At 39.7% G+C, this 25647-nt stretch overlaps 2 protein-coding genes across 11 annotated transcripts in view; one reads left to right on the forward strand and one right to left on the reverse strand.

Moving 5' to 3' along the window:
- POLK (DNA polymerase kappa) overlaps positions 1 to 6150 on the reverse strand; it is a 35335-nt gene extending 29185 nt beyond the window's left edge. For 3 of the 8 annotated variants that reach the window (XR_008574774.1, XM_054811109.1, XM_054811112.1), the window contains exon 1: positions 6057 to 6144. The gene's annotated coding sequence lies outside the window, so the exon portion shown is untranslated. The other 5 variants (XM_054811111.1, XM_054811113.1, XM_054811110.1 and 2 more) reach the window with 4 other exon arrangements.
- A 183-nt stretch (positions 6151 to 6333) lies between these two features.
- Positions 6334 to 25647, forward strand: part of CERT1 (ceramide transporter 1) — an 83417-nt gene continuing 64103 nt past the window's right edge. The window contains exons 1-2 of one of the 3 annotated variants that reach the window (XM_054811127.1): positions 6334 to 6784; positions 10329 to 10463. In XM_054811127.1, coding sequence (XP_054667102.1) covers positions 6689 to 6784; positions 10329 to 10463 — 231 coding nt within the window. In that variant the 5' untranslated portion in view covers positions 6334 to 6688. The remainder of the gene's footprint in view (positions 6785 to 10328; positions 10464 to 25647) is intronic. The other 2 variants (XM_054811125.1, XM_054811126.1) reach the window with 2 other exon arrangements.

Genomic DNA, 25647 nt, shown 5'->3' on the forward strand with positions numbered 1-25647 from the left:
CTGAATTTAGCAGTATACCAAAAACATCAAAGAGAAGAAGAAGACAGAAAAAAACATCCTTTCAAATAACAACATATACACATGAGATCCCTCGGCTTTTTTTCTTTTTTTTTTCTTCTGAAAACTTTACAAATGACCCATTATCAAATACTACTAAAGTCTGGAGCACTCAGTGCAAGTGTGAGATGGAAAAATTTCTTCCATAAAACAATTATTAAAACAATCACATCCATGTAGAAAATGGTTGTGAATAATATGAAACTCTTACAACACTTCACAAGTGTACATAAGATCCTCAAAAGTCAAATATGAAACACCCAGCTTTAACGCATCTTCAGTATAAGGGTAATTCAGTAGTTTAAGACTCTAAAAGAGGCAATTTCAGTTACTTCAACCAATACACTTGTCATAAAACTTCGCTGGGCCACCACCTCACTATAATACACACTTAAGCCAACAAAAAACCTCATAAGCCAAGACAAGCAACATGAACGAAAATAAGCAAGCTGGTTAAGTATGTGAGAATGCTACCAAAAAAAAAGTGACTAATAACTATTCTTTGCAGTCACTTTATTTTATATTGAGATGGAACTAAGCTCAGTGCTTTAAGCAGCTTCCTCTACCAAAAAGCATAAACTAATGAGCAGTTACTGATCTACAGCTCAGACAGGACACCTCCTATTCACCCATCTGCAAAAACTTTCAGTTTATATAAATGTAAAATATAAAATATACTCCAAAGAAGTCATGTATAAAGTTCTACACATACTGAATCAAAGGATAAGAAATCAAGTCCTTTTTAAATAAACAAAACCTAACAAAAATTGTTTTGACAAGAGGTGCATAAAGCTGTTAAACTCCACTGTAAGTGAACAGGGATAATCTTGGGCAGAAGTGAAAATCACTTGTACTAAAGATTATACTTCACAAGTAAGCATGAAATACTTTATCTACTTCATTACTTGTTGCCAAACATTGAAGAATACTTGAAGAATAAAGAATTGAAGAGTGAAGCCAAGCAGATTGATTCAAGAGTAACTCTCAATCCCAACCTTTCAAATGTCTCCCTTGCACTGGAAATTATTACAACTGGAAACCACATCACAGGCCACCTTTAAACAAAGCCTCTGGGTACTACTGAAATACTACTACAAGTAATAAATGAGACTATACGAGACCTTCCCAATAAGACTACGACTCATCTAAATCAACATTTATAATGGACACCACTTTTTTTTAACTCAAATTGCTACTTAAGATTGAACGGGTGGCCACATAGCTATACTTATTATTCCACTCACTGCACCGAAGTATCTTCCTTTAGTCCATACATGAAACTGTTCAAGTCACCATCACTAAAGAACTAAAACCCAGCTAACCCACCTTGGTATAGAAAGTCATGTACCAATAGTCTGGCCATTTGAACAACGGTTTTCCCACACATGCATTGCTTTATTTCTTGAATTTCTAAGACAAGAAAAAATATACATTCAACATCTAGGAAAATTCAACCCCACTAGATTATTTTTTACATTTCTGAAATTTAAAAGGTTATACTACAAACTCCAGTAGCACATTTGATTTCATACTACTTGATTTATCCATTACATGGATAAGGATTTAATCCCAAAACAGTAGCATTACATTATATACTTTCCAACAAGAAGTGCACCTGTCTTTTCTGAGTATTTATTTGGCAAGGAAACATTCTAGCTGACAGGATCAAATTTAACAAACTCCTTAACTCTCATTTCCTTGTAAAAACATGTTCCTCCAATACTGATTTAAGTATCAGCTGCTCTAAAGTTTCTCCTTCTCAGCAGGATAAACCACCACCAAACAAAGACATGTGCAAGCAAGCACATCAGACTGTTCTTCTGAACTATCTGCTCAATTCTTTTCAGCCACAGGGGGTTTGATATTTACTAGAGCCCTGGTTTCCGAATAGCCCCAAGAAGAGGACTCCTGTCAGTTTTAATCCTGTAGTGATTTACAAGAAAAGAACTGGCAGGAGGAACTGCACAACAGTGTTACTAGCATTTAACATACACAGTGCTAACCACCTAGGTTCCCTACTAGTGCGTTCAAAACTGCTGTTTCACTATCCTATCTCTCTCAATATATAATAAAATCTAGTTCCCTAGAAAATGGCATCTTCTAAAAAAGATGTAAATGTTTTTACAAATTGAATAAGCCAAGGTACATGGTAAGTTAATACTGAACAGAAAACCAGGCCACTATTCATGGAAGCGAAAATTCCAAGTGTCCAAGCTGACACAGCTGAATAGGACTATTTTTCAAGTAGCAGCTGACTCAGCATTTTACAAAAACATAGATCACATACAAGCACCTAGAATTAGCCTTCAAAAAACAAAGCCCTAGAATCATGTCTTTTCTGAACTCACTGGCTTTAAGATATAACCAATTACAGACAATTCAATCCTTTTAAAAAGTAAATAATTCACAGTACAAAGTAAACAGCAAATAGAGACTGCTTCTGACAATGTCCAAAATTAAATGTCAAAATACGTATTTTATGTCATTCATCAAACTGTTTGAATAGTTTGCCACTTATACAAAGAGCGATGCCAGTGAAACAAGTGGAATACTCATCCCCTATTAATTTACTGCAGGCAAGATACAGTATGATTCTGTTGTAAATCCTGCTTTCAGCTTCTCTGTCTAAAAAACCTCATGTCTTTAAAACTTCAAAGCTTAATCAAAGGGCAAAGAACTGTCATATCTTCTTCTGTCTCTATTCAGCATTTTACAAGACTTTTTAAGCTGAAAGATTTATCTCAAGTTTCTAACCAAGTTTTCCTAGCGCTTAGATTACTAAAACCAAATATTTTAGCAGTTTAATCCATACAGAAAATAATGAATTGCACTATTATTAACAACATCCATCAGTAAAAACTACACCAGCAGCAGCGTAGCTATCTGCAACCTCCTTTCTACAGATGTGTTTATTGCCAATATATTAATAAATAGCAGTAATCTTCTGTTTACTTTTTTTACTTAGAAGAAAAACCCTAATACAGTGATTAACAGAGACCACAAGTGTTTTAGAAAAAATTATCTTAATCATTTATATCTCAGACTCTGGACTATTAGGCAATATGCTGGGGCATAAACAAAACTCCTTCAAGGATCCTCCTAAGAAAAAGAGTCTTAAATTTAAGAACAAACATGACCATGTTTATACACTAGTGGTGAATGTGTTTTAATAACACACAATGAACATACTAAACCAGAAGGTACAATAGTGGAAATAAGAGATATAAACAAGGAGAAGAAAAAAAATCAGGTATTTATAAAGTTACCCATTTTATGATGTTTATGACTGACATCTTTAGAAGTAAAACTCAGAAAAAAATTTTATATTACAAGATACAGCAATACAGAACAAGAGTATCTGTTCCACTATTCTAACAAAGGTATTCTAACTATTTCCAGTTAAAACAGTAATTTGTAAACTTCTCACAATCTCTAAGACACTAGAAGGGGCACAGATGAGTACTGGGGCTTGTGATGAAAGAACAAACACAGCAGTGACGCGCAAAATAAAGGTCCAGTGGAAAAGGCATAGAAAGAGGTAGAGAGGAGTGAGTGGTTTACATGAGCATATCAGTTTGATCATCTCCATTTCCCATGCTCTGGTTTGCATCCCAGATCGGTCTTGGAGCAGGGAAACCAGATTATCTTCTAAGTAAACTAAACTGGAAGACTGTGCTTTCAGAACACACCTGATGCATTACAATTGCTAATGCAGGTGCCCTCCATGGCACCAGACTAGTGCTAGTCTGAAGAAACAGCTCTTAAAGCATATATAAGATGAATGAACTTCAGGCCCTCAGCACTAAACCCTTCCTTTACAAGCCTACTCCCACTGCAAAGCCTACTCCCACTGCACCACATTTGTGCTAATTTAGACATGGCCTGATCTCATTAAGACTAATAGACAGCAAGTTACATATGAAGAAGATGGTCAGAACATTAGAAAGAAGAGTTCATTTACATAAGTTATTCACAACCCCAGTATACCTTTTAGAAGAATATAAGCTGGTGACGTTATGGAAAAAAATAAGACATATTAGGAGGATGTGGCAGATGTAAAAATATCTATTAGTTATCACAGCCAAAGCATTATGTGAAAAGTTGAAAAGGCAAAACTTTTAGCATCCAGTATTTACTCATTTAAAGTTTGCTTATAAAATACTAGCTAGAATTAATAATTAACAAATATTCTAACAAGGATGAATATGTTTGTTAAACAACTTGAAAGAATGTCTACCCACAGCACTTTTATTTTTTAACACTTGTTTGAGCCAATCTATATTCTGGAGAAAGGAAAGGAAAGGAGAGGGAGAGGACTTCTGGAACTACGTGAATAGTTCTAGACCAAAAGCATGACAGCGTGTGGCTATGCCATTGCCACTGCCAAAAAGACTTGCTCAGACATGTCTCACCACCTCTTGCTCTCAATCAGGACAAAGAAAGAAGTTCATTCAGAGTTTAGTGGGGAAACCATGACTGGCTTTACAAGTGATATTACTTAATTTCATCAACATACTTTAGAGAAGAACTATAAATTATTCTCATACATATCAATAAATACAAAAGTCAGCCACTCTGCTTGCTTAGCAGATGCAAGACATTGCACCAGACACTAAGAAAAAAAATCTTGCTTGGTTTCCTTCCAAACAGCTGGTGAATCAAAGAACATAGTTTCTCAACAACATTTTATATATTAGAAAATTGTCTAAAATAGCACCCACGGTAGACTCATATAAAAATTTTTCTGTGCATTCCAGTGATTACACAAATATTAAGATGCCTGTGACTGGTCCTTATTTCTAATTGTTTAGGACAATGATGCTGCTTTACCAATCACTCTCAGTGCTGCATTCATTGTAAATATCTTTATACCAGAGACTTTGAGCTGGTACTAGTATTATTTAGCGTTTAGCTGCTACATATATAAACAATGCATATAAATAGCTGTGTCAATGCTAAGAGCTCTCTCAAAAAAATAATAAACCCTCAATGGAAACTTTCAAGCGGCACAACATGGAAAAATTACACAACGATGTGTCATAAGGAGGAAGTCAGAGAAAATACAACTGTTCAGCATTGCTCTTGCGATATAACCAGAAGTGTGTGTTCCAAAATTAAAGTTTCCTCAACCAACACTATTTAACACATTTTTTTTTTTTTAAATCACGAGAAAGGAGATGAGCCAGCACAAATCCTAAGTCTTTCTCAACCCACTACATCTGTTCATAAATTATGGAGTGACATGTTCAACTGCCTTTTCTTTCCTTTCTGCAAATACTTCTCCACCAATAAATATCGGCAAGGATATATATATATATATATATCTATCTCAGACGGAAGCATTAAGAAAAAAATTATCATTTCGTTCCCTAAAGTGCGAAAATATTAGAGAAATAAAAGACTGGACACCGCTACCTCGCAGCTGAAAGACTGCTGACCGCCACTTTCCGCTCTGCTCATCACACGCGTTTGGACACAGCCAATGAAGCAGAACGAAAGCGGGCGGGGCAGAAGCGCCGCATCGGCCGGGAAGGAGCGGGCTGCCGAGCCCACCCACGGCCGCACAGCGCGCGTAACGGCGATCGCCGCCGCCCGCAGGGCGAAGGCCTCAGCGCCATCTTCGCCCCGCGGCCTCGGGGAGAGGCGCAGGTGGCCGCCAGCCCCGCGCGGGCGGCAGAGACCCGCTACCTGCGGCGAGACAACCCACCCTCCCCTCACGACTCAGCCGGGAACCGGCAGTACCTCCCACCCCTTCCTGCGGCCTCCACGGCCACCATTTTTGTTAAGGGAAAGGTTTGGCGCTCACCCCCCAGAGTCCCGCTGGTTTGAAGCTGGGAAGACAAGGCCACATCTCTCACACTAGAAAGCAAGCAGGGCCGGAGAGACGCTTCACCTCACTACAGAAATAGCTTTTCCTCACCCCACAAAAAATAAAGCAAACATCGCCCTAAGCAGCACCGCTGCCCTCGCCCGACAGCAGCGGGAGCGGAGTTCCCCACCTCATCGAGGGCACGGAGGCGTAACCCGCCGGTAGTGCCACAGAAACGACGAAGGCAACATGGCGGCTACCCGCCGACGGGACGGACAAGGCCGCCGCGGCGGACTACAGCTCCCAGCATGCCGTGCTGCCCCAGCGAGCAGCAGAAACTACCTTTCCCGAGAGGCAACGTTGCCTGGGCTTCCCGCCTTGCGGGGAAAGACTACAATTCCCGTTAGGCGCCGGCATGGCCCGGCCAGCCGGGCTAGGAGGGAGGGTGTGGGGCGGAGCTGGTAAATAGTGGCACAGCGCACCCGCCTCGCGTAAGATGGCGGCGGCGGCAGGAGCGGCTGAGCTCTAAGCTGGGTGCACGGCTGGCGGACGCGCGCTCGCTCCTCCTCCTGCTCCCCCCCCCCCCCCTATGTTGTGGCTCTTACCACGGGCGGGGGCAGCGGAGCTACGGTGAGGGGAAGCCCGAGCCTGCGTGCCTCGGGACCGGCCGGCGCTGGTGGCACCCGTCGGCACGGAGCGGTGCCGCTCAGGTAGAGCCCGCCGCTCCCGTCCCGTCCCTTCGGCAGGAGGAGGCTGAGGCTGCTGTGGGTGGGGGCCGTTTCGGCTCTTCCCTGCTCGGCGGTGGCTGCGGCTTGGGTCTCCATGTCGGACAACCAGAGCTGGAATTCCTCCGGCTCCGAGGAGGACCCCGAGACCGAGCTCGGGCTGCCTGTTGAGCTCTGCGGGGTGCTCAGCAAGGTAAGCCGCCTTTCCCCCGCCCCGCGGCCTCTCGCTTCCCTGCTTCGCGGCTGGACGCAGGCTGTCAGCGCCATCCGCCTGTCTGCTGTCCGCTCTGGAGGATCAGGCCGAGGCTCCCGGCGCTGGTGGAGGGGCCTGGTGGGGGGGCCGGGAGGCTCCGCGGGAGGCGCTGGCACGGCCGGGGCAGTTGCCACCTGACGGCGGGGAGCCTGCCAGGCAGCCGCTGCGGCGCCCGGCGCCAGCCGCCCGCGCTCCCTCCCTCAGCCGCGGGCACCGGCACATCCCTGCCGCCGGGGCCTCTGCGCAGCTGCCGCCTGCCCATCCCCACCCGGTGAGGAAGCCCTTCCTCAGGGGAGAACCACAGGCGCGTCTTCAGCCCGGCCGGGCAGCTGGGGGAGGCACCGTTGTCACCCGGCCCGGGTGTCCGTGCCGTCCACTGGCTGCCCGGCGTGAGGTTCCGGAGAGCCGAGCTCGGAAGGAGATGGCCGGGTGCTCCGAGGGAGGGCGTCTCCCCCGCGCCTCAGGCTCCCGGTCGAGCCGGCGGCGGGCCCCAGTGCGGGCTGGAGCCGCGGCACCCCGGGAGCACCCGAAGGCAGACGCAGCCCGTGGTCGCTCTCCAGGAGCGGGCAGCGGAGCGGCACAGCCTTTAGTCCAAGTAACAAAACAGGGCAATAAAATACTCCTGCAGCAAGAGATACGGGTGATGGAGCAGAAGATAATGGCACTAAAGCTTGTTTCCCCTTTTAAAAAGAAACATAATTTTTGCCTTTTTTATCACTGAAAAGAAGATGACTTGCAAGTATCTGTCAGGTGATACTGGGAAATTTTATTTTTAGAAGTACTTTAAAGTTGAATTACTAAGTTTGAACGCAGATTTACTTTTTATTGCAGAAAGTACCTTCAGAATAATGTTGAAATATCTTTAGAATTAAAGCACTGTGTTTGGAAATTTTTTTCCTGCCCTACACCATAAGGCTGGACGCAAGCCAGTGTAGGATGCACAGATCACAGAGATCGTAAACTGGCCTTGAATGCTGAGAAAATAGCCATAATGGTGCTAGTACTCTGCTTTTTGTGAGGGGCTAGGTGAACTCCTGCCAGCCTGAAAATGTTTCTAACCCCAGAGATGAGAGGAATGGTTAGGAGAAAAGAAGGGTCTCGGCTTTCATTTGTAAGATATTGTTGTCTAATAGTGGATGGGAGAGGGAGAAGATGAGGCGGATGTGAGATGTTACAGCAGTTAAAATGTGAGGGTTTGCTCAGTGTAGTTTTATTGGGGTTTATCCACTGCAAAGTTTTCCTTTAATTAGATGTGTGCATCATTAGAAACTTTAATATTTGTGGGATGTAATTGATTTTCATGTTGGTAAATTAAATATTAAGTCCAGGTGCTGTTTCTTACTGGTGTAGCACATGAAGCCATGGCTTCTGACATTCTGTGGCTTAGGTATGTGCAAACTTTTTATTTTCTGGATGATTATGCTGGCTGTAGCTGGTGCTGCCGTTCCTGTGAGAACATGGGATGTAATCCGAATAGTCAAGTATAGTGAAACCTGTTGCAGTAAATATGCTTGAGGGATAAGGTTACCTTTTGTTAGTTGCTACTTTGGTAATACTGGTAATACTTGAGACAAACTAATCAATGAAATGGTAGTATACTGAACTTTCTACTCAAGAAATATTTATTTTTAATTAACTTATTGTGTATAATTAAATACTAAAGCAATAAAAGTAGACTGCAGTTCTCTCTGTGCTTAGTAGTGTTTCAGTTCTTTTGCCCTTCGTTAAAGAGAGAACCTTTGAAGGAAGCAGAGTAATTTGGTAAAAGAAGCTTATTAGAAGTACATCCTGCTGGTTTCAGAATTCTAGGCAGTTTTCCATTTTATTTCCTGCTAACAATTTTACAGTGGATATGAAGAAAGAACTTCAATGTGGAAGAGTCTTTCTTGAAGCGCGGGAATCTAGATGCTTGAAAAACAAGTGGTCTTTTCTTTTCCAAAACCTTTTTTCTACCCAGTGTACTTTCAGGAGTCCTTCAATTCATGGCATGTTTTGATTGCAACAGCAAGCGTTGATTGCAACAGCAAATGCAAGATTGACTGCTATATTTGTCTCATTAACTCTGTCAAAGAAGGAAAGGTGCTTTCCTCCCTGTTCCTTGCTCTTTTACCCAAGATAACTTTGGACTTTGCCTTTCACATCTGGGAGGAGTTGGGAACATGAGATACAGGAAAAGAGGGAGGCAGGAAATAATACACCTCCATGACCACTTGTGCTACCAGTTCATGTACTGAGCACAGCTAAGACTTTCTTTAGAAATACTGAACTTAGCAAGGCAATGTATTAAGAAATCAAAAAGGCCTTTGTCTTTGGAGAGCAAATCAAGGTCTTACCTACATTTCAAAATTGTTAAGAATTTCTCAGCTATAGAATTTGTTTTCCTTAGATCTCTTCTTGTAATTCCTAGAGTTAACGTAGTTATGGAACATGTATTAACCAATACGTGTAGTTGGTTATATATTACAAAGTGGTGAATAATGGTTAGACTTAAATGCTAAAAAAAGCTTGTTTCTCAGAGCTTTTTGTCAAAGTATGGTTGTCCTGATCAAATAAATGCTTGCATGATAAAGCTATTTTTGATGCTTTTGTTTCCATTTTATCTAATTTATAATTTTTGCACTGTGATTGATGACCAAGCATCAGTGTATAGTCAGAGTTACAGAACATCCCTGATGCTCTATCAGTGTTGTGTGATTCTACAAAGTGCAGTTGGGAAGATGTTGCAAATACAAGATTAATAACCAGAACTCTTAGTCACTTCTTAGTAGATCTCTGTAGGATGAATCCAGGACTTGTTCCTAGAATATCAGTTTCATTCCATGTCTGAATGTGGAGTCCTTAGAAAAATCTGAGTAACAGAAGTATGATTGCATGTCTCCTGATAAGCAGCTATCTTCTTAATGAGAAAGTGGTTAGGAATTAAAATCTAAAACAGTATCTATGGGTAATACTAAATTGGTAAAGAACTGATTACTCTAGGCACTACAATAGTTGCATACTGTACTGTAGGATAATGGCATGTTTGTATGTATATGAAGAGAACTAGGTACTTTAGTAAAATCATTCTGTAGACATTAACTTTAATATTAAATTATTTCATGTTCCACTTAAGTTTGGCTTTTGGTCTAACTCCAGATTTTAAATCAGGTGGATAAACTCACCTTAGTGATTAAGTTTGATTTTTTTTTCCTTCTCTGCCCCTTTCCTCAATTTGTATCATCAGTATGTTTATTACCTTTATTTTAACTGGCCTTGACAATGCAGTTGCAATCAAGACATGTTATCTTATTGTTCATATGAAACAACTGGGTTTTGGTACCTTTAGGAGTTTGTAAAATTATTTTAGGAGCTCTGACCAGGATTAAGAGGAACTTCTAAAAATAAGTTGCTTTCTTCTTCTGGTGCTTGAAAGCTTGAGAAAATATCAGCCACTGTCTGTTGTTGTTGTTTTTCTATTAGCTGATTGTTGGAATTTTTTTTTCAGTGGACCAACTACATTCATGGCTGGCAGGATCGATGGGTAGTTCTGAAAAGCAACACACTCAGTTATTACAAGTCTGAAGATGAAACAGAGTATGGCTGCAGAGGGTCTATCTGTCTGAGCAAGGCTGTGATTACAGTAAGTGCTATTTCGTTATTGCCATCTTATCATCTATTGAGGTGTTACATATTTGTAGGCTAATGTCTGGTGAAAGCAAATATGGGTATGGCAAATTCTATCATGTCATCTATTAAGAAAGTTAGTGATACCAGTGGAATGCTGTGAAGCAGGGCAAGGAGTTCCTAATAAGAAAACAAGATGTTCTCATTTGCAGCTGCAGTAAGCAGCTTTTCACATCTTACGTTAGAAGTTTCTGTGGATAGGGATACAGTTTGCCTCTGGAGTGTACAAAGTTTTTTCAGCAGTCAGCCTATGACCCCAGGTCAACTTCCCAAAAGAGGTACCATCCATCACAGTCTTCACATTTCTCACTTGAGAGAGAGGGTAGTAGTTCTTTGACTGTACTGTCTGAACATGACTCTGTAGAACATTTCCAAAAGAAAATGGTCTACCACATGCTTCTTCCTCTGAACAAGTTAGTGTGGTGCTGGTTTTGTCTAATGTTAAAAGATCCGGTATTACACTGGTAAGAATAAAGAGCCTACATATAAATGTAATCTCAAAAAAGATGAATTGGCCTTTTTTATGTATTAATCATGTATTAGTTATGACTGTATTAATGATATATATTAATTATGACTAATGCTTGCCAAAATGCATGCTGTAGGTTTTCTGTGTTAGATAGTCAGTTAGATAGTCAGTCCAGTTATGTGATTTAGGGAAAAAATAGCTGGACTTGTATAACGCACAAGTTCCTAGAGTAGTAGTGTTAAATTCTAGTATTTATGTTCTTATTCCAGTGAATGTGGGTTTTTTCAAACTGAATTAAGAATGACACATGAGAAGTTTTCTTTCTTACTAATATTGAGTTTACAAATAGAATTTTATTAAATGCATCTTGGTTCAAAAATAAAAAAGACTGGATTGATTGCATCAACTGTATGCAGTTTGGAAAAAAGCTTGGAAGAAAAAGCAACTTTTACATTTAGACCTCTGACAGGTATTACAATCATCTAAAAATTAAAACAGATTACGTCATTTATTTTAAATTTTTTTTAAACTGCTTAAACTTTTAAAGCTTGCTCAAGATTTGACTTACAAAAATATGGTGCACAACAACAGTTTCTAGGAATTGTGGCTTAAGTTTACTTTTGGAAGTCTGTAGTAGTACCAGCCTCTGACCAGGACTTCCAAAAAGGTCTCAGGTTTGCTAGCAAGAGGCTTGACATGCCAATCAGGCAGAGACACAAAGGTGGTGGCAAGGAGCCAGCACCAGCAAGGTGTCTGGGAGCATGCTGTAGAGCACATCTCAGCAGCCTGAATTCCATTTGTGGTGGCAAAGTGAGAGATTATAGTGATGCTGCTATTGCTGCTGGAATGTTTTGGTACATTGCACTTTGTGAAGGGAAGTTGGCGAGCTTACCTTCTGACTAAGAAATGTGTAACACTGGAGCTTCTCACTGATAGCTTTTTTCCTCTTCTATCTGGCACTTGTTACGTTTGGTAACTTGAATCATCGTGTTCTTTTCAGTTCTTGAGCTTCTTGAGTATGTTCAGAAAGAAACTATGGAGTTAGAGAAGGAATAAAAAGTGGGCACAGTTCTAAAAGTTAATCTGGTATTTTAGTTGTTCCATTTTTATGCAGGCTTATGCTTTGAGAGTGGTATTTGACAGTTTAATTGCTTGATTGTGGTTTGAGATTGCATCTCTGAAATCTAGTAAACTCCTGTTAATTATTTGTAGCTGCAGTTAAAGTGATTGTTGTGTAAGTGTAATAGGCTCAGGAATACTACTATTGGATGATTTCATGTGTCTAGGATATAGAAATTTACTTTTGAAACTGTCATGTGATTATTCTGTCTCTTATTTTTCAGAAGTTATTCTTCTAAGCCAGAGTTTTAGCATGAACGATTCTGGTTTGATAGTTGCTTGGTAGCAAATTGAATATTTTTAAACCTGCGTTTTCAATAGAAAATTAATTATGCACAAAGATAAGTGTTTAAAATATTCTTCCTGAAGTACACAGTTAATCTTTACTTTCATGTCCTTGTAATGTCTTGCTAACTATAAGCTTACTAGCCTGTATTTAAATGCATAGGAGAACACCAATAGCTGATAAAATAAATGTTGAGATGATAATGTGTAAAAACTACTTTTGCCAAAGTGGAACTTAATCACGAGATGTACAGTACAGTTACTTTGGTAGATAGGGGAAGTCAGGTTTCTTACTGGTTTAATGTTCAGTTACACTGATTTGATGTGTTTGGGATATCAATCTTGAATATTTTTCATCAATCTTTCACTATACTGGAAGTTTAATTTTCTTTGATCTTGCTGATCCAGAGCCAGGCATAGTGACTACCTATCTCCTAGGTGTGTTTCAAAAAGTTTTTCTTCAATACAAAGCAGGACATGAGTGGTGTGAAGTGGTGTTGATGGTTGTAATGTTTCCTTGTAGGAAAGGGTGATTGGATTTTCATGAAGCTTTCTTCTAGGCATTCAGATTAGATATGCGCATTTGGATTCAACGGGGAATGTAATGATTTTCTGTGTGTAATTAATGCTACTAGTAGTATAGAATGTCCACAGTGATTTATGAGCATAAATTTGGAAAGCTGCTGTCACTGAGTAGTCGTACTGTACTTCCAGCAATGAAGATCAGCATAAGTCATAGCATTGAGACATGAATGCTGTATTCAGAAAGGTGCAGCCACTTCTGCTCTTGTTTTATGATTCCTGTCACATTGGGCAGAGATTGATAGATAATTCTACAGGGATATTTTATAAGATGACACTTGTGTCTCCCCTTTATTTGATGAGAGGAAGACTTGTTAAATTAGCTTATTAAAATATCTTCTTTAGTATTTCAAGTGTAGTATTATAATGTCATCCCTCCAAAACAGGTAGATTCCTGTGACAGTAGTCTTTAATTGAATGAAAAAGATGGGGTCTGTTTGGAGTCCTTGATATATTAACCACTGGGACTGGAAAGAGCTGATTTTTGTGGAATAGAGGACTAAGGAATTAGTATTTATTGTATACTCACTGGATTACATCAAGTAATGAACTGTCAAGAACTGGCCATGTGAATTAAGTTATGGGGGAGGACAGTGAAAATCAATACATGATGCGGAGTTGCTTTTAGCTACATGAGAAAAAACACCTAAAAGATGTTTAATTGTTTTATAACAGAGTGGAGGCTTGAACTCAAGTTAAAAGTTCTCCTGTGTGGTCAAGGGGTGAGAAGAAATTATGGGTATCATTAAAAGTTCATATATATACAGATTTAAGCTTTGTTATATTAATCTAGCCTGGACATTCTAAAGTACTGCTGTAGCTGGTTGTCAAAAACAGATGGCGTTTATTAAAGATACCCTTCATTACTTTAAAGCTTTGTAGTTCTTTCATTCCTAAAGTCAAACTTTCAATAGGGACTTCTGTGTACAGGGTTAGGAGTGGATGTTGATGGCAGTCCTGTAGCGGTGGATCTGTGGGATTCATCTTTGGAGTTGGAAGGTCTAGAGCCTGTCTTTAAAAGAACAACCAGAAATGCAGCTGGAAGTCGAACTTCAGGCAAACTGACCTTTCAGCTTGTACTGTCTTTGCCTTGATTTCTGTGTCTGTTCTGATAGTGCCATTGTTGCTTTTTTTTTACAGAGTGACTTGCACTAACTCATGCAGTCACAGCAAGATGTATCAAGAATAACATGGTATGCATAGAAAAATTTAAACTGGAAGGGAGCTCTTGAGATCATCTGCTGTGGCCCCCCCTCTTCAGGCAGTCTCACAGAAAGGCCAGCACTAATTTAATCCTGGTGGTAATTTATATTAATAGATTTTCAAACCTATTTAGAAATTCTTAACAACAAAGTGTTTATCTCATGAGTTCTAGGATTTTTCCAGAAAGGATTTGGCTGCTCAAGATAGCTCTTCTGCATGGATCCATATGGAGGATCTTGAAAAATACTTAGAGAAATGTTGTGCGTGATAAAATTTAAGAATGCTTAAATTCAGCCATGTGTGAACTTTGTAATTTTTGTCACTAGAGGTGACCAGCTATACGTGAAGAGTTCCAAAAGCTTATGTTCCAAATTAACCTTCAGCTTTTCTTCAGATACGATTCATACTTGCCATGTTGTTTTAAGTGTTTAGTCTTCATCTTCCTTTCTGAATATAGTACTGATCTAGAAAAACTTATTGATTTATAATTTGGTAGCTTAAACAAGATGCAAGAACTGTGATGCAATGATTTTCCTTGGTTTTGGTTATACTATGATGATGCATGCTCATGTCAAAATCTTAATGGAAACATACTATTGGTTATTAGTCTTTTTTTTAGAATGCTTTTTTATTTTGTTGTAAAGAGACATTTAGACAGTTCTGTGGAAATGCCTGGACCAAGATTAAGCAATGAATTCAGTTTGTATAATGGAGATATTTTCAGTAAGCTAGGTTGTTGGTTTTTTTTTCCAGAAACAGTAATTAGAAAGCAGTGTTGCTTAATGAAGGCAGTAGTGATGTTTTATATTAATATACAAGCTGTAAGCCGTTCCCCTTCAGAATGGACTTCTGAAAGGGTGGATTTTTGAGTATTTATTGTGAATATCTGGAGCTCAAGACAGGCAGGAAGATAAAAAACTGAAGTCTGACTGAGGCAGCTTAGTGAATTGTCTTAGCTTTTTTCCTGAATAACAATAAATTGCTATTGTGAAGAATGTAATAAATATTCATGTTATAAATTAGGGCTGGTGTAAATGTGTGTTAGTTCCAGTTTATGAAAAGAACAAGAACATGGTATGTGAAAGAGCTAAACTGGCAGCTTCCAATTTTAAGCTTTTCATTTCCTTACACATAGTCTGAAGAAAGAGTGAGATAGTTCTCTCCAGTAATCAGCCACTAATAATAAAAAACTTACCCCACTTTTTAAAGATACGGTTAATTGAACAGCCACCCTTCCTCACTCTAACAGTATTTCTGGTTTATTTATAGTATGATGCTGGCCACCGTTAATAATTGGCCAAAGTACAGATTGATGTCTTTAAAAATAAATTGAAAAATTAACAGAGGATGCTTCATTTGTCAGTTTAAACAAATACAGAAACTTCCTATTAGAGCGTTTTTCACAAAAACTTTAAACTCTACAAATATTTAAGTTTTAGAATAAAGATGTGTTTTTTCAATTAAAGGTGTCAGTGCTGGACAAATACTAGTACTGTTTAAAACACTTTTAGCATAAAGAATCATGTCTTGCAAAATAGACTTATTTTGCAAAAAATATTTTGCAAAAAAATTTACCTTGACGTTAACAGTATGTTGGCTGTATGTTTCTTTTAAATTTTTTAAAAAGTGAAATGTAACAGTATTTCGAAAGCAGTTGGAGTGGTAGTGTATAGAAGTGTACCCACTTGGAGTAACGTGAGTAAATGTTGGATCTGCTTTTTTCTAGCTACTGCTCTGAACTTTGATCTTGCTAACAGACCTGCTTGTGATAAAAGAAGAATGATGTAATTGCTTTTAACTGATAGGCTTGATTCAGTCTGTTACTAGTTAAGTTGAATGGGAACTGATAGCTTTTAGTTGGCGAAAGCTTTTATTAAAAAAACTAAGCTATAAATCTGTGCCTTGGACAGAAATACCATAGCAGTAAATTTGTAATAATTGCTAATTGCATGGGAAAATATTGTTTCCAACTGTCTGAGGTTGGAAGACAAATCTGGTTTAGTATGAAGTGATGAGCATTTAATTAAATAATTCATTTTCTGTAATTTGATAAAGTGCTTCCTCAGCTTTAATTGCTACTCAAAAGATGACCTGGGTAAACTAAGACATAGAATACAAGCCCTAACTGGTTAGGGGTTTATTTAGGACACATGACAATTAGTACTTTTAGGCTTTGGTGTGTGCCTTGATCAAGTAGCTAAATCCAGACTGGTGGAAAATCTTGGCTAAATGGGAGAGAAATCTGAATGGATATCCGGGACAGAGGCAAGTATGGTCAGGAATGCTTACTCATATGTGAGAGGCCTGAGGTGATTGTATTCTGGAGAGGAAAATGCCAAAGAGCAACAGGAGAGTGAGCGAGAGAAAGGGAATTGATGCCTAGGAGATAATGACACTGGACTGGTGCTGATGAACCAGGCAGAAGTTGCTTGAAACATGGGATTCTCCTTGGACAATTTCTTATGGCATTCACATCCTCTGTACAAATTTGTATATGCCTTTGAGTTATCTGAACTAGCAATGAATGGGTTGATGTTCAAAGAGAAAATGTCAGAATGTCGCCCTGTATTTATCAAAGTGCTTTAGAGTACTATAACCTTGGGAAGCAAAAAGCACTTATTTGACAGGATGGAGAAATGGAAGATTTCCTCCTTAGTATGTATTGAGGAAATTAAGTCAGAAGTGAAAGAATACACATCCAGAACAGCTCAGGTGAGACTGTTCTTCATATTATGATGAAGAATTTCATAATGATTAAGATGTGAAAAAAATCAGTAATGTGTATTAAGCAAATATTTTAGGATTACTTAATATTGCTGAAGAATTTAGCTTTAGTACTTGAATATAATCATGTGTTACCACACACTTGAAATTAGGACTGTAATCCAACAGTACTTCTGTCAACTTTTTATTATCAATTAGAATATCATTTTTCCACTTGACTTTTTTTATTAAGAGAATTAATTAAGTTTTAACAGTGTTCATGATTTGACATCCACTTCAGAATCATAATTCCTGCCCATGGTTTATATCGGAGCATTTTCATGCTGTGGAGCATTTCTCACTGATGTTATTTCAAGCGTTAAATAATTCCAGTGTTTGCATTTGATGTTAAAGCAATGATTTTATACCCAGCAATTTATTCTTGCTCAGTCTGAATTTCTGTGCATCTTCATAAGATTGATTTATAGTTCATAGAATCATAGAATGATTTGGGTTGGAAGGAACCTTAACGATCACCTAGTTCCAACCCCCCTGCTGTGGGCAGGGACACCCTCCACTACACCAGGTTGCCGAAAGCCTCATCCAACCTGGCCTTGAACACTTCCAGGGATGGGGCCTCCACAACCTCTCTGGCCAACCTGTTCCAGTGCCTCACCACCCTTGTAGTGAAGAGTTTCTTCCTAATATCTAATCTAAATCTACTCTCCTTCAGCTTAAACCCATTACCCCTTGTCCTGTCACTACACTCCCTGATAAACAGTCCCTCTCCATCTTTCCTGTAGGCCCCTTCAGGTACTGGAAGGCTGCTCTAAGGTCTCCCCAGAGCCTTCTCTTCTCCAGGCTGAACAATCCCAACTCTCTCAGCCTGTCCTCATAGGAGAGGTGCTCCATCCCTCTGATCGGCTTCGTGGCCCTCCTCTGGACTCGCTCCAACAGCTTGATTTATTGTTCACGGATACAGTTGGTTCATATGTCACCACCCTCTGGGGTTGTAGTGTTGCTCAACAGTCCTGCTAGGCAACCTGCTGTTGATTATCTGATCTGTCTTGTGATAGTCATTAATGACATTTTTAACATCTCTATTGAGGATTTGTACAATACCAGACCTCACTTTGATACGCATACCTAAGTAAAAAGGTCAGAATACTCTTTCTTGTCTATTAATACGCAACTGCACCAGGCTATCTCCTCTTTTGCTGTCTCCTAAAGTTGCTAACTTATCAGCCTTTCACTTCTGTTCTTATACTCAGAATAGTTCTTCACAAATGACTACACGAGTGTTGTTTCTGCTTCTCCCATTTAATCTTTTTGCCGCCTCCTTTAGGCATATGCTTCAATTGCTGCTTTTGCAATGTTTCTCATGAATTCTAGTCCATGTGGGTTAGATTAAATACTCTGGCTGACTTCAGCCAATTTTAAACTTTAGAATGAAAGCTTTTAGGCTGACATTCGTTAGCAACATGCCTTGTGCTTATAATTAATTCTTACACGTTGTTAATTATCACTATACATTAGTTCTTACACATTAACAATTATAGAATCGTAGAATGGTGTAAGTTGGAAGGGATGTTGAAGACCATCTAGTTCCAACCCCCCTGCCATGAGCAGGGACACCCTCCACTAGACCAGGTTGCCCACAGCCCCATCCAACCTGGCCTTGAACACTTCCAGGGAGGGGGCAGCCACAGCTTCTCTGGGCAACCTGTGCCAGTGCCTCACCACCCTCACAGTAAAGAATTTCTTCCTTGTATCTAACCTAAATCTACTCTCCTTCAGCTTAAAGCCATTACCCCTTGTCCTATCACTACATGCCCTTATAAACAGTCCCTCTCTAGCTTTTCTGTAGGCCCCCTTTAGGTACTGGAAGGCTGCTCTGAGGTCTCCCTGCAGCCTTCTTTTCTCCAGGCTGAACAACCCCAACTCTCTCAGCCTGTCCTCACAGGAGAGGTGCTCCAGCCCTCTGATTATCTTCGTGGCCCTCCTCGACTCGCTCCAACAGCTCGATGTTTCTCTTGTACTGGATGCAGTACTCTAGGTGGGGTCTCACAAAAGCGAAGCAGAGGGGCAGAATAACCTCCTTTGACCTGCCAGTCATGTATTATCATTATGTTTTCAAAACTGTCAGTCTTACATCTGACTTATATCCTAAATTAACTGTAAGTATGTAGTACCATGTAGCTAATATCATATAGCTAGCCTGATATCTTTGTTCTTGATGGTCCTAGTTGCTGAGGTCAAGGCGACCTGACTGAAGAGGTCTTCAATAAGGGGTGGGGGGAGGTGGATGACAGGACAGGGACAGAATTGAAGTAGGCATCTTCTTTTGCCCACTTGCCCCCCTCAATTTAGCATCTTTTATAACCATCTTTTATAAAACGATTGAGGCTTCTGATCCTGGACTACATGTGATGTGATGCCACACTGAGGTGTTACTTTCTCAGGTTGCATCAGGTGCCTTGCCCTGTTGCTCAGCTGTTTGGTTTTTTCCCCTTGTGTAGCTGATGTTACTCAGAGCAGAAACAGCCTTCCCAGCTCTGGAGGTTGCAATTTTTCACTGGTTCCGGGGCCTCTGCTTTTAGCCTGTGTCCATATTTTCAAGGCCTTTGTTATCTCATGCTTAAATTTTATGTCATAACAAGAGACACCTGGTACCAAGGTCTAGTTCACAGAGCCAGTTTTCATAAGTTCATAATGAGCCTTACAGATCAGGACTGGGGCCTTGCGTAGTTAGCATAAAACCTGTTGCTAGTAATGTTATACTGCATATATAGAAATACTTATACAGTTGTACTGTATTAAGTTGCTTATGTTTGGATTCAAACCAAGCTAATCTTAAGTCTGTGTGCTGCTTTCACAGGTACAGTGGGCCTCTGCTTTAGCTGCAGCTACACTGCTCTCATGGGATGGGAACTCTCCATTCCCATCACTGTGAGTCTAAGTCCAGAGTGCTCTACTCTCTCTGCTGGTTCAACGTAGTGCTACAAAGCATGGGTTTTCTCTTAAGTATCTTCTCTGGGTGTTGCCTCATGGTTTTCTTGTGAAATCCTTATTGTACTACTGTTCCGCTGGTGTACATACAGCTTTTGACTCTTCCATGACACACCGCAGTATGTAGCATGAGATACAACAAAGCTCATCAATATACGAATAGTGATTTTAGGGGTACAGAGGTGTTTGTGATTCCTGCTCCTATATTTGGCTGGCCTATGAAAATAAACTTTTTAACAAGTGACACACAGGGTTTTTGCATTCTCTAAAGTTGATACGAAGTCGCCTTGCTTCCTGCCTGATTAATAGCTCTACTCTTGTGTATGATAGGATTCCTAATGAGTTTAACTAGGTGATTTCAAATCAACTCTAAACTGATGGTTTTTTCAGGTAGTATAATTCTGATTTTTTTTTTTCCATGGCTGATGCATGATGTTGGTGGATAATGCAAATATTTTGTTCCTAATGGATACCTGAGAAGCATCATATGCATTTTTCGGCAGGGGACTCAGTTCTCTGGTTTTGTTACTGCCAAAGTGACAACATGCATACTTCCATTTCCAGTATCTCATATCCCAGAGTCATTAACTAATAGTTAGCTCTAAAGACAAGTTGTTATGACTTCGATAAAGTTCAGGATTCTTCAGACTGTGTTCAAACAGGACAGGCCCATTAGTTTCTCACAGTGTGTATCTAAATCTGTTAATACCCTATCACTAATCCATGGAGCTCTTACATAGGATATCCGCAGTCGCTACTAGATCACTTCAGGCAATGGCTGTGTGCACATGCTGTTTTACAACTATTTCAGTCTTGCCCTCATTTCTTCTAATAACGCAGTGCCATTCCATGTCTTTGACCAAAGTTTAGCTGATATTTCAAGTGCACCTTTGTTATATTCTAGCTCTTGCTATTACAAGTCATTGGTTTTTCAGTAGGCAGTTTGGAATAACGTGTCAGATGTGTTTATGTATAAACCAATACAGCATGACTCAATACTACTTAGTAATTCCAAATTATTAACAGGGAAATAATTGGATAAAATATTAATTAACAAATTGGGTACCATAAGACTATAGTATAATTGATTCCCCACAAAAAATCTAAAAATTATTTTTACATGATCAGTGCTGCATCTGAATCTCTCTGCAGGTATGCAGAAAACCAGCTTAACCAGGTTTGCTTTTGAGAACTGTACATTTCAAATTTTAAATGTGTTTTCACTGCTAAAGTAACACGTACAATATATGCTTGTTCCAGACTTATGAAGGTGATTCTCAGACGAGAGCGCTACTTCGCAATGGATTAAACCAAGCTAACTTTAAAGTTTGCATAGCATGCTAACAAGCTAATATTAAATTCTACTTAACATGCTTCTGTTTTCATGGGTGCAGTGAATGTATACCTTAGCTAGGTTTTGGAAAGATAAGATTATTATTTAAAAGAAAAAGCAGTGTTGAAAGACATTTTTACAGGCAAATATCCAAACCTAAGACCTGAAGTGAAATATTTGGGTAGTAGCAAAGAATGTAAAAATATTTAATAGACTTTTATATTTTTAAGCCTATTTTCTTGATAAGATTTTTCTACTTGTGTAAATGTGTCATTATGAGAAAGTTTTTCTTTTTAATGTAGTATGAGGAAATGATTAGCTGCCCCATGTTTTGCCACCTAAAAGGATCATCACTGTTTTAGCAGGCAAAAAGCTGTGTTATTTACTTGCTTGTTTGCAGTAAGTTTTGCCTATATCCTGATGTAACTAAAAAGTGGGTTCGTATTGCTTAAGAATGACAGCAATGAAAAGCAGGACATCCTAGTCCAATGTTTATATAAGGTTTTGCCTGGGTTTTGGAATTCAGAAAGGGAAAACAGAATTTTGTGTTGTGAATTTTGGCTGACCTTAGTTCCCCAGGTTTGTGGATCTACTTGGATTTTGGTTTTGGGGAGGAGGGGGAAAGTGTTACAAAGGATATTAGAACTTGCAACATCACTTGGGTTTTCAGTATGTTTTTAATGAAATATTGTATAAACAATGAAATATAAGGCTTTCTCTAAGTTCTCCACCCTGACAGTTAATAATATTAAAAAACCCTTGCAAAAGTAATGACTCTTTTTAGTAACTTTAACATTTACACTTCCGAAACCAAGTGTCTTAAAAAGTATCTCATAGAGAGGAAAGGATCTCAATGGACTTTTATAATTGCATGGGGTGGGTGTACATGGCAAGGGTGGGGGCTGTCGGGCGGCCTCTATGAAGAGAAGCTGGGCTGCCTTGCTGCGGGCATGGCTGGTTCCAGCTGGCTCCAGCAGATCCACTGCAGGGCACAGCTGAACCCTTCAGCCACTGTGGTGACACCGCGAGATAAACGTTGTTAAAGGGCAAAAATGTGGCTCAGCAGCATGTGAGAAAGAGGAAAAAGTGTGAGAAACAGCCCTGCAAGCACCGAGATGAGGACCGGGAGGGGGAGGAGATGTTCCAGGCGCTGAGCAGAGATCACCCGCAGCCTGTGGAGGAGAGCACTGCACAGTAGGTGTTCCCCTGCGGCCTGTGGAGAGGACCACACCAGATCAGATGTCCACATGGCAGCCGGTGGAGGACCCTACCATAGCAGCTGGATATGCCATGGAGGAGGCTGCAGTCTGTGGAGAGCCCATGTTGGAGCAGGTTTATACTGAAGGACCGCAGCCATGGAGAAGATCCACGCTGGAGCAGAGAAAGAGTGTGAGGAAGGAGCAGCAGAGTTAGTGTTATGAACTGAATGCAGCCCTTGTTCCACATGCCCCTGTGCCTGTGTTTTTAGTTTTGTCTTTGCTTCTCACCATCCAACTCTGCCAATAAATTACATTAGTTTTCACCAACTCAAGTCTGTTTTGCCCATGATGGCAGTAGGTGAGTGATCTCCCTGTCTTTATCTTGACCCACGAGCTTTTCATCTTATTTTCTCCTCCTCTACAACTGAGAAGGGGGAGTATTAGAGTGTCTGGGTGGGGGTCTGGCAGCCAGGTAGGTTCAAGCCACCAAAGTAATCTAGAGAGTCATTGTGGACATAGCTTGTGATTAATGTACTTGTTTAAAAGAATAAAAAGTCACAAGGATTGTCCCTAAACAGAGGGAGGATTTTGTGTGTACTCAAACTTTAGGAAAGGAAGAAATCTCTAAAGGAAAATAGTGATGATTATTGTGGTTTAACCTGGCAGGCAGCTAAAACAACTACACAGCTGTTTGCTTACCACCACCACCCCCTCCGCAGTGGGATGGGCGAGAGAGTTGAAAAAGGGGGGAAAAAAAAACAAAAAACAAACCAGAACCAGGACTTGTGGGTTGACATAAAGACAATTTAATATGACAAAAAAGGCAGATTAATAATAATAAAAATGTACAAAACAAGTGATGAACAGCATAATTTTTCACCACTTGAAGCCAATGCTCAGCTAGTTCCCAAGCTGCCTCACCTCCTGGCCAGCCCCCAGTTATATATGGAACATATCATATGGTATGGAATATCCCTTTGGTCAGTTTAGGTCAGCTGCCCTGGCTGTGTCCCCTTCCAGCTTCTATGAAAAGCTGAAATGTCCTTGACTGCTTGGCAGCAACTGAAAACAGGAGTGTGTTATCAACTTTATTCTCATCCTAAATCCAAACCACAGCACTATACCAGCTGCTAGGAAGAAAATTAACTCTGTCCCTGCTGAGACCAGGATGATGTTTATTCAGAAGAAATAATGTCAAGGAAGGAGTAAACCATTTGTAATCATAATGGCTAGGCTGTATTCTGAAAAATGAGCAGTAAGTCCAGAAAGAAATATGCTAACTTGACTAAATACTTCTCCTTAGTATTTAATAGGGCACAAAAGACCATGTTTTTAGACCTGTCTTGTCTGGTAAAATTTTTATCAAGCATAGTATTCATTGATAAAACACATATTTTGGTTCAGCTGATTAAGAGGATTTTTCCATTGATGATTTCAAGTACTATTTATCATATAGAATACAACTTTAAAAATCGTCTCTGTGGTACTTTATTTCACTATCTTTTCTGTTCAGTGGTTTTTTATAAGTTAGCATGTTTTCAGCCATTTTAGATTTTGTAGGGAGGAGACATAATTCCTCTGCAGTTCGAATCTGTCATGAATTAAATGCTTTAGAAAAATTATTTTAAGATGTGCACTTTTTGAAACTTGGCTGAGGTTTTTCACTTGCTTTTTTTTCCTAGCTGAATAATCACAGCCTTTGCCAGTTCCAAGCTGGTTTTATATGGGAGCTGAAATGCAGTTTTCCTGTGTAGTTTTTAAAATCAATTCCTTCAATCATGTAGCACAAATCTTACAGTAAACTTTTTATCTGGGTTTTTGTTAGTACCTCAACATAAGTACATACAGAATGTGTTCATAGAACTTTTTCTACCTGGCTTCAGATAAATTCTTTTTTTATTTGTTCCCACAGTCAAAATACACACTTTGGTGTTAGCCTCACTTCTCAATAACTGCAATGGTTTTCTTAATTTGATATGTGCTGCTTACTGAAAATGGTGAAGAATTTTTTTTTAATTTCATCTTGTTACCTGTTGTTATTTTACATTGCTTTCACTGGCTTTCCCTCTTTCTGTTGCATCAGATAAGCTACTTTAAGTCCATCATATTTCTATAGCTCATCATATAGAATGAGCTCTCTCTGTTTAACGTGCAGTAGTGGTTTTTGTCCATTGCTTCTTAAAGTATCAAATACACATGTCTCTGTCCAGTTTGCTGCCTTCTGCTGTGAGGAGGTTTCCTTGCTTATGTGTGAACACGGTCCTTTTTTGAATGTCTGTCTGTTTCAAAAGTAATACCATGTATAGATACAACTTAGTGTATTTGGATAATTGCTTGCCCCCCTCTATGCTTTCTTGTCTTAGACATACTGTCCTGGAATGATCCTTTGGATTTCCTGTTGGAAACCAGAGTTGATAGAGGGGGTTTTGACATTTGAGTGAATATATCGAGGTCCAGAACCTATTGAATGACCTATGAGAACATATAGACAGATCTGCAGATCTTGTTTTGAGGTACCTGCTCTGCACTCCCTTTTTGTGGAGGAAGTGGTAGTTTGTTCAGGTACTATGTAACTGGAGGATTTCAGAAAGTTGTAGAATGGTGCAGAAGGAACACTTTTTTCTAAATTCCATGGGGATGGTGGAAAAACTGTTCCACAAACCAGTGGATAAATTGTACCTTGCAGGAAAGTGACACCATTCAGGTGGGCAAAGATTGCGTATTCAGTTCTGAGCTGGCAAACATTGGTAATGATAGCCTGGCTTGCATCTCATTTTCCATGGTATAACTTATGTCCACTTTTCTAAGAGGTATTTAAGTTGCAATTGGTGGAGACTGCTATCTTTGAAAGATTTTTCAGGCTTGTCAATGTGAAGATGCTTGCAGATAGACATCAGAGTTGCAAAGTGGTATTCTAGTACCATCAGATACATGAAGAGATGAAATGCACCAGCTTGTATTCTGAGTGGAGGAGAAGTGATCTTGGGGTGGTTTGTCCCTATACGCATCCTACTTGCAAAAAAAAAAAAAAATCTGTAAGCATGGGTTTCAGCATTTGCATCAGTGGAATATATGCAAAACACTTTACATTCATATAGTAAGAATAATCTTATGTTAAGTCAGTTTTATTTACATAGGCATTTTTTGTTTTTTAAAAGCTGAGAATTAGCACTTTTAATAGACTTAGATATTCTGACATAAGGCACATATGTTTAGGCCATTTTTTAAGAAAAACCTT

Source organism: Grus americana, chromosome Z (assembly GCF_028858705.1).
Source record: "Grus americana isolate bGruAme1 chromosome Z, bGruAme1.mat, whole genome shotgun sequence".
NCBI classification, from domain to species: Eukaryota; Metazoa; Chordata; class Aves; order Gruiformes; family Gruidae; genus Grus; species Grus americana.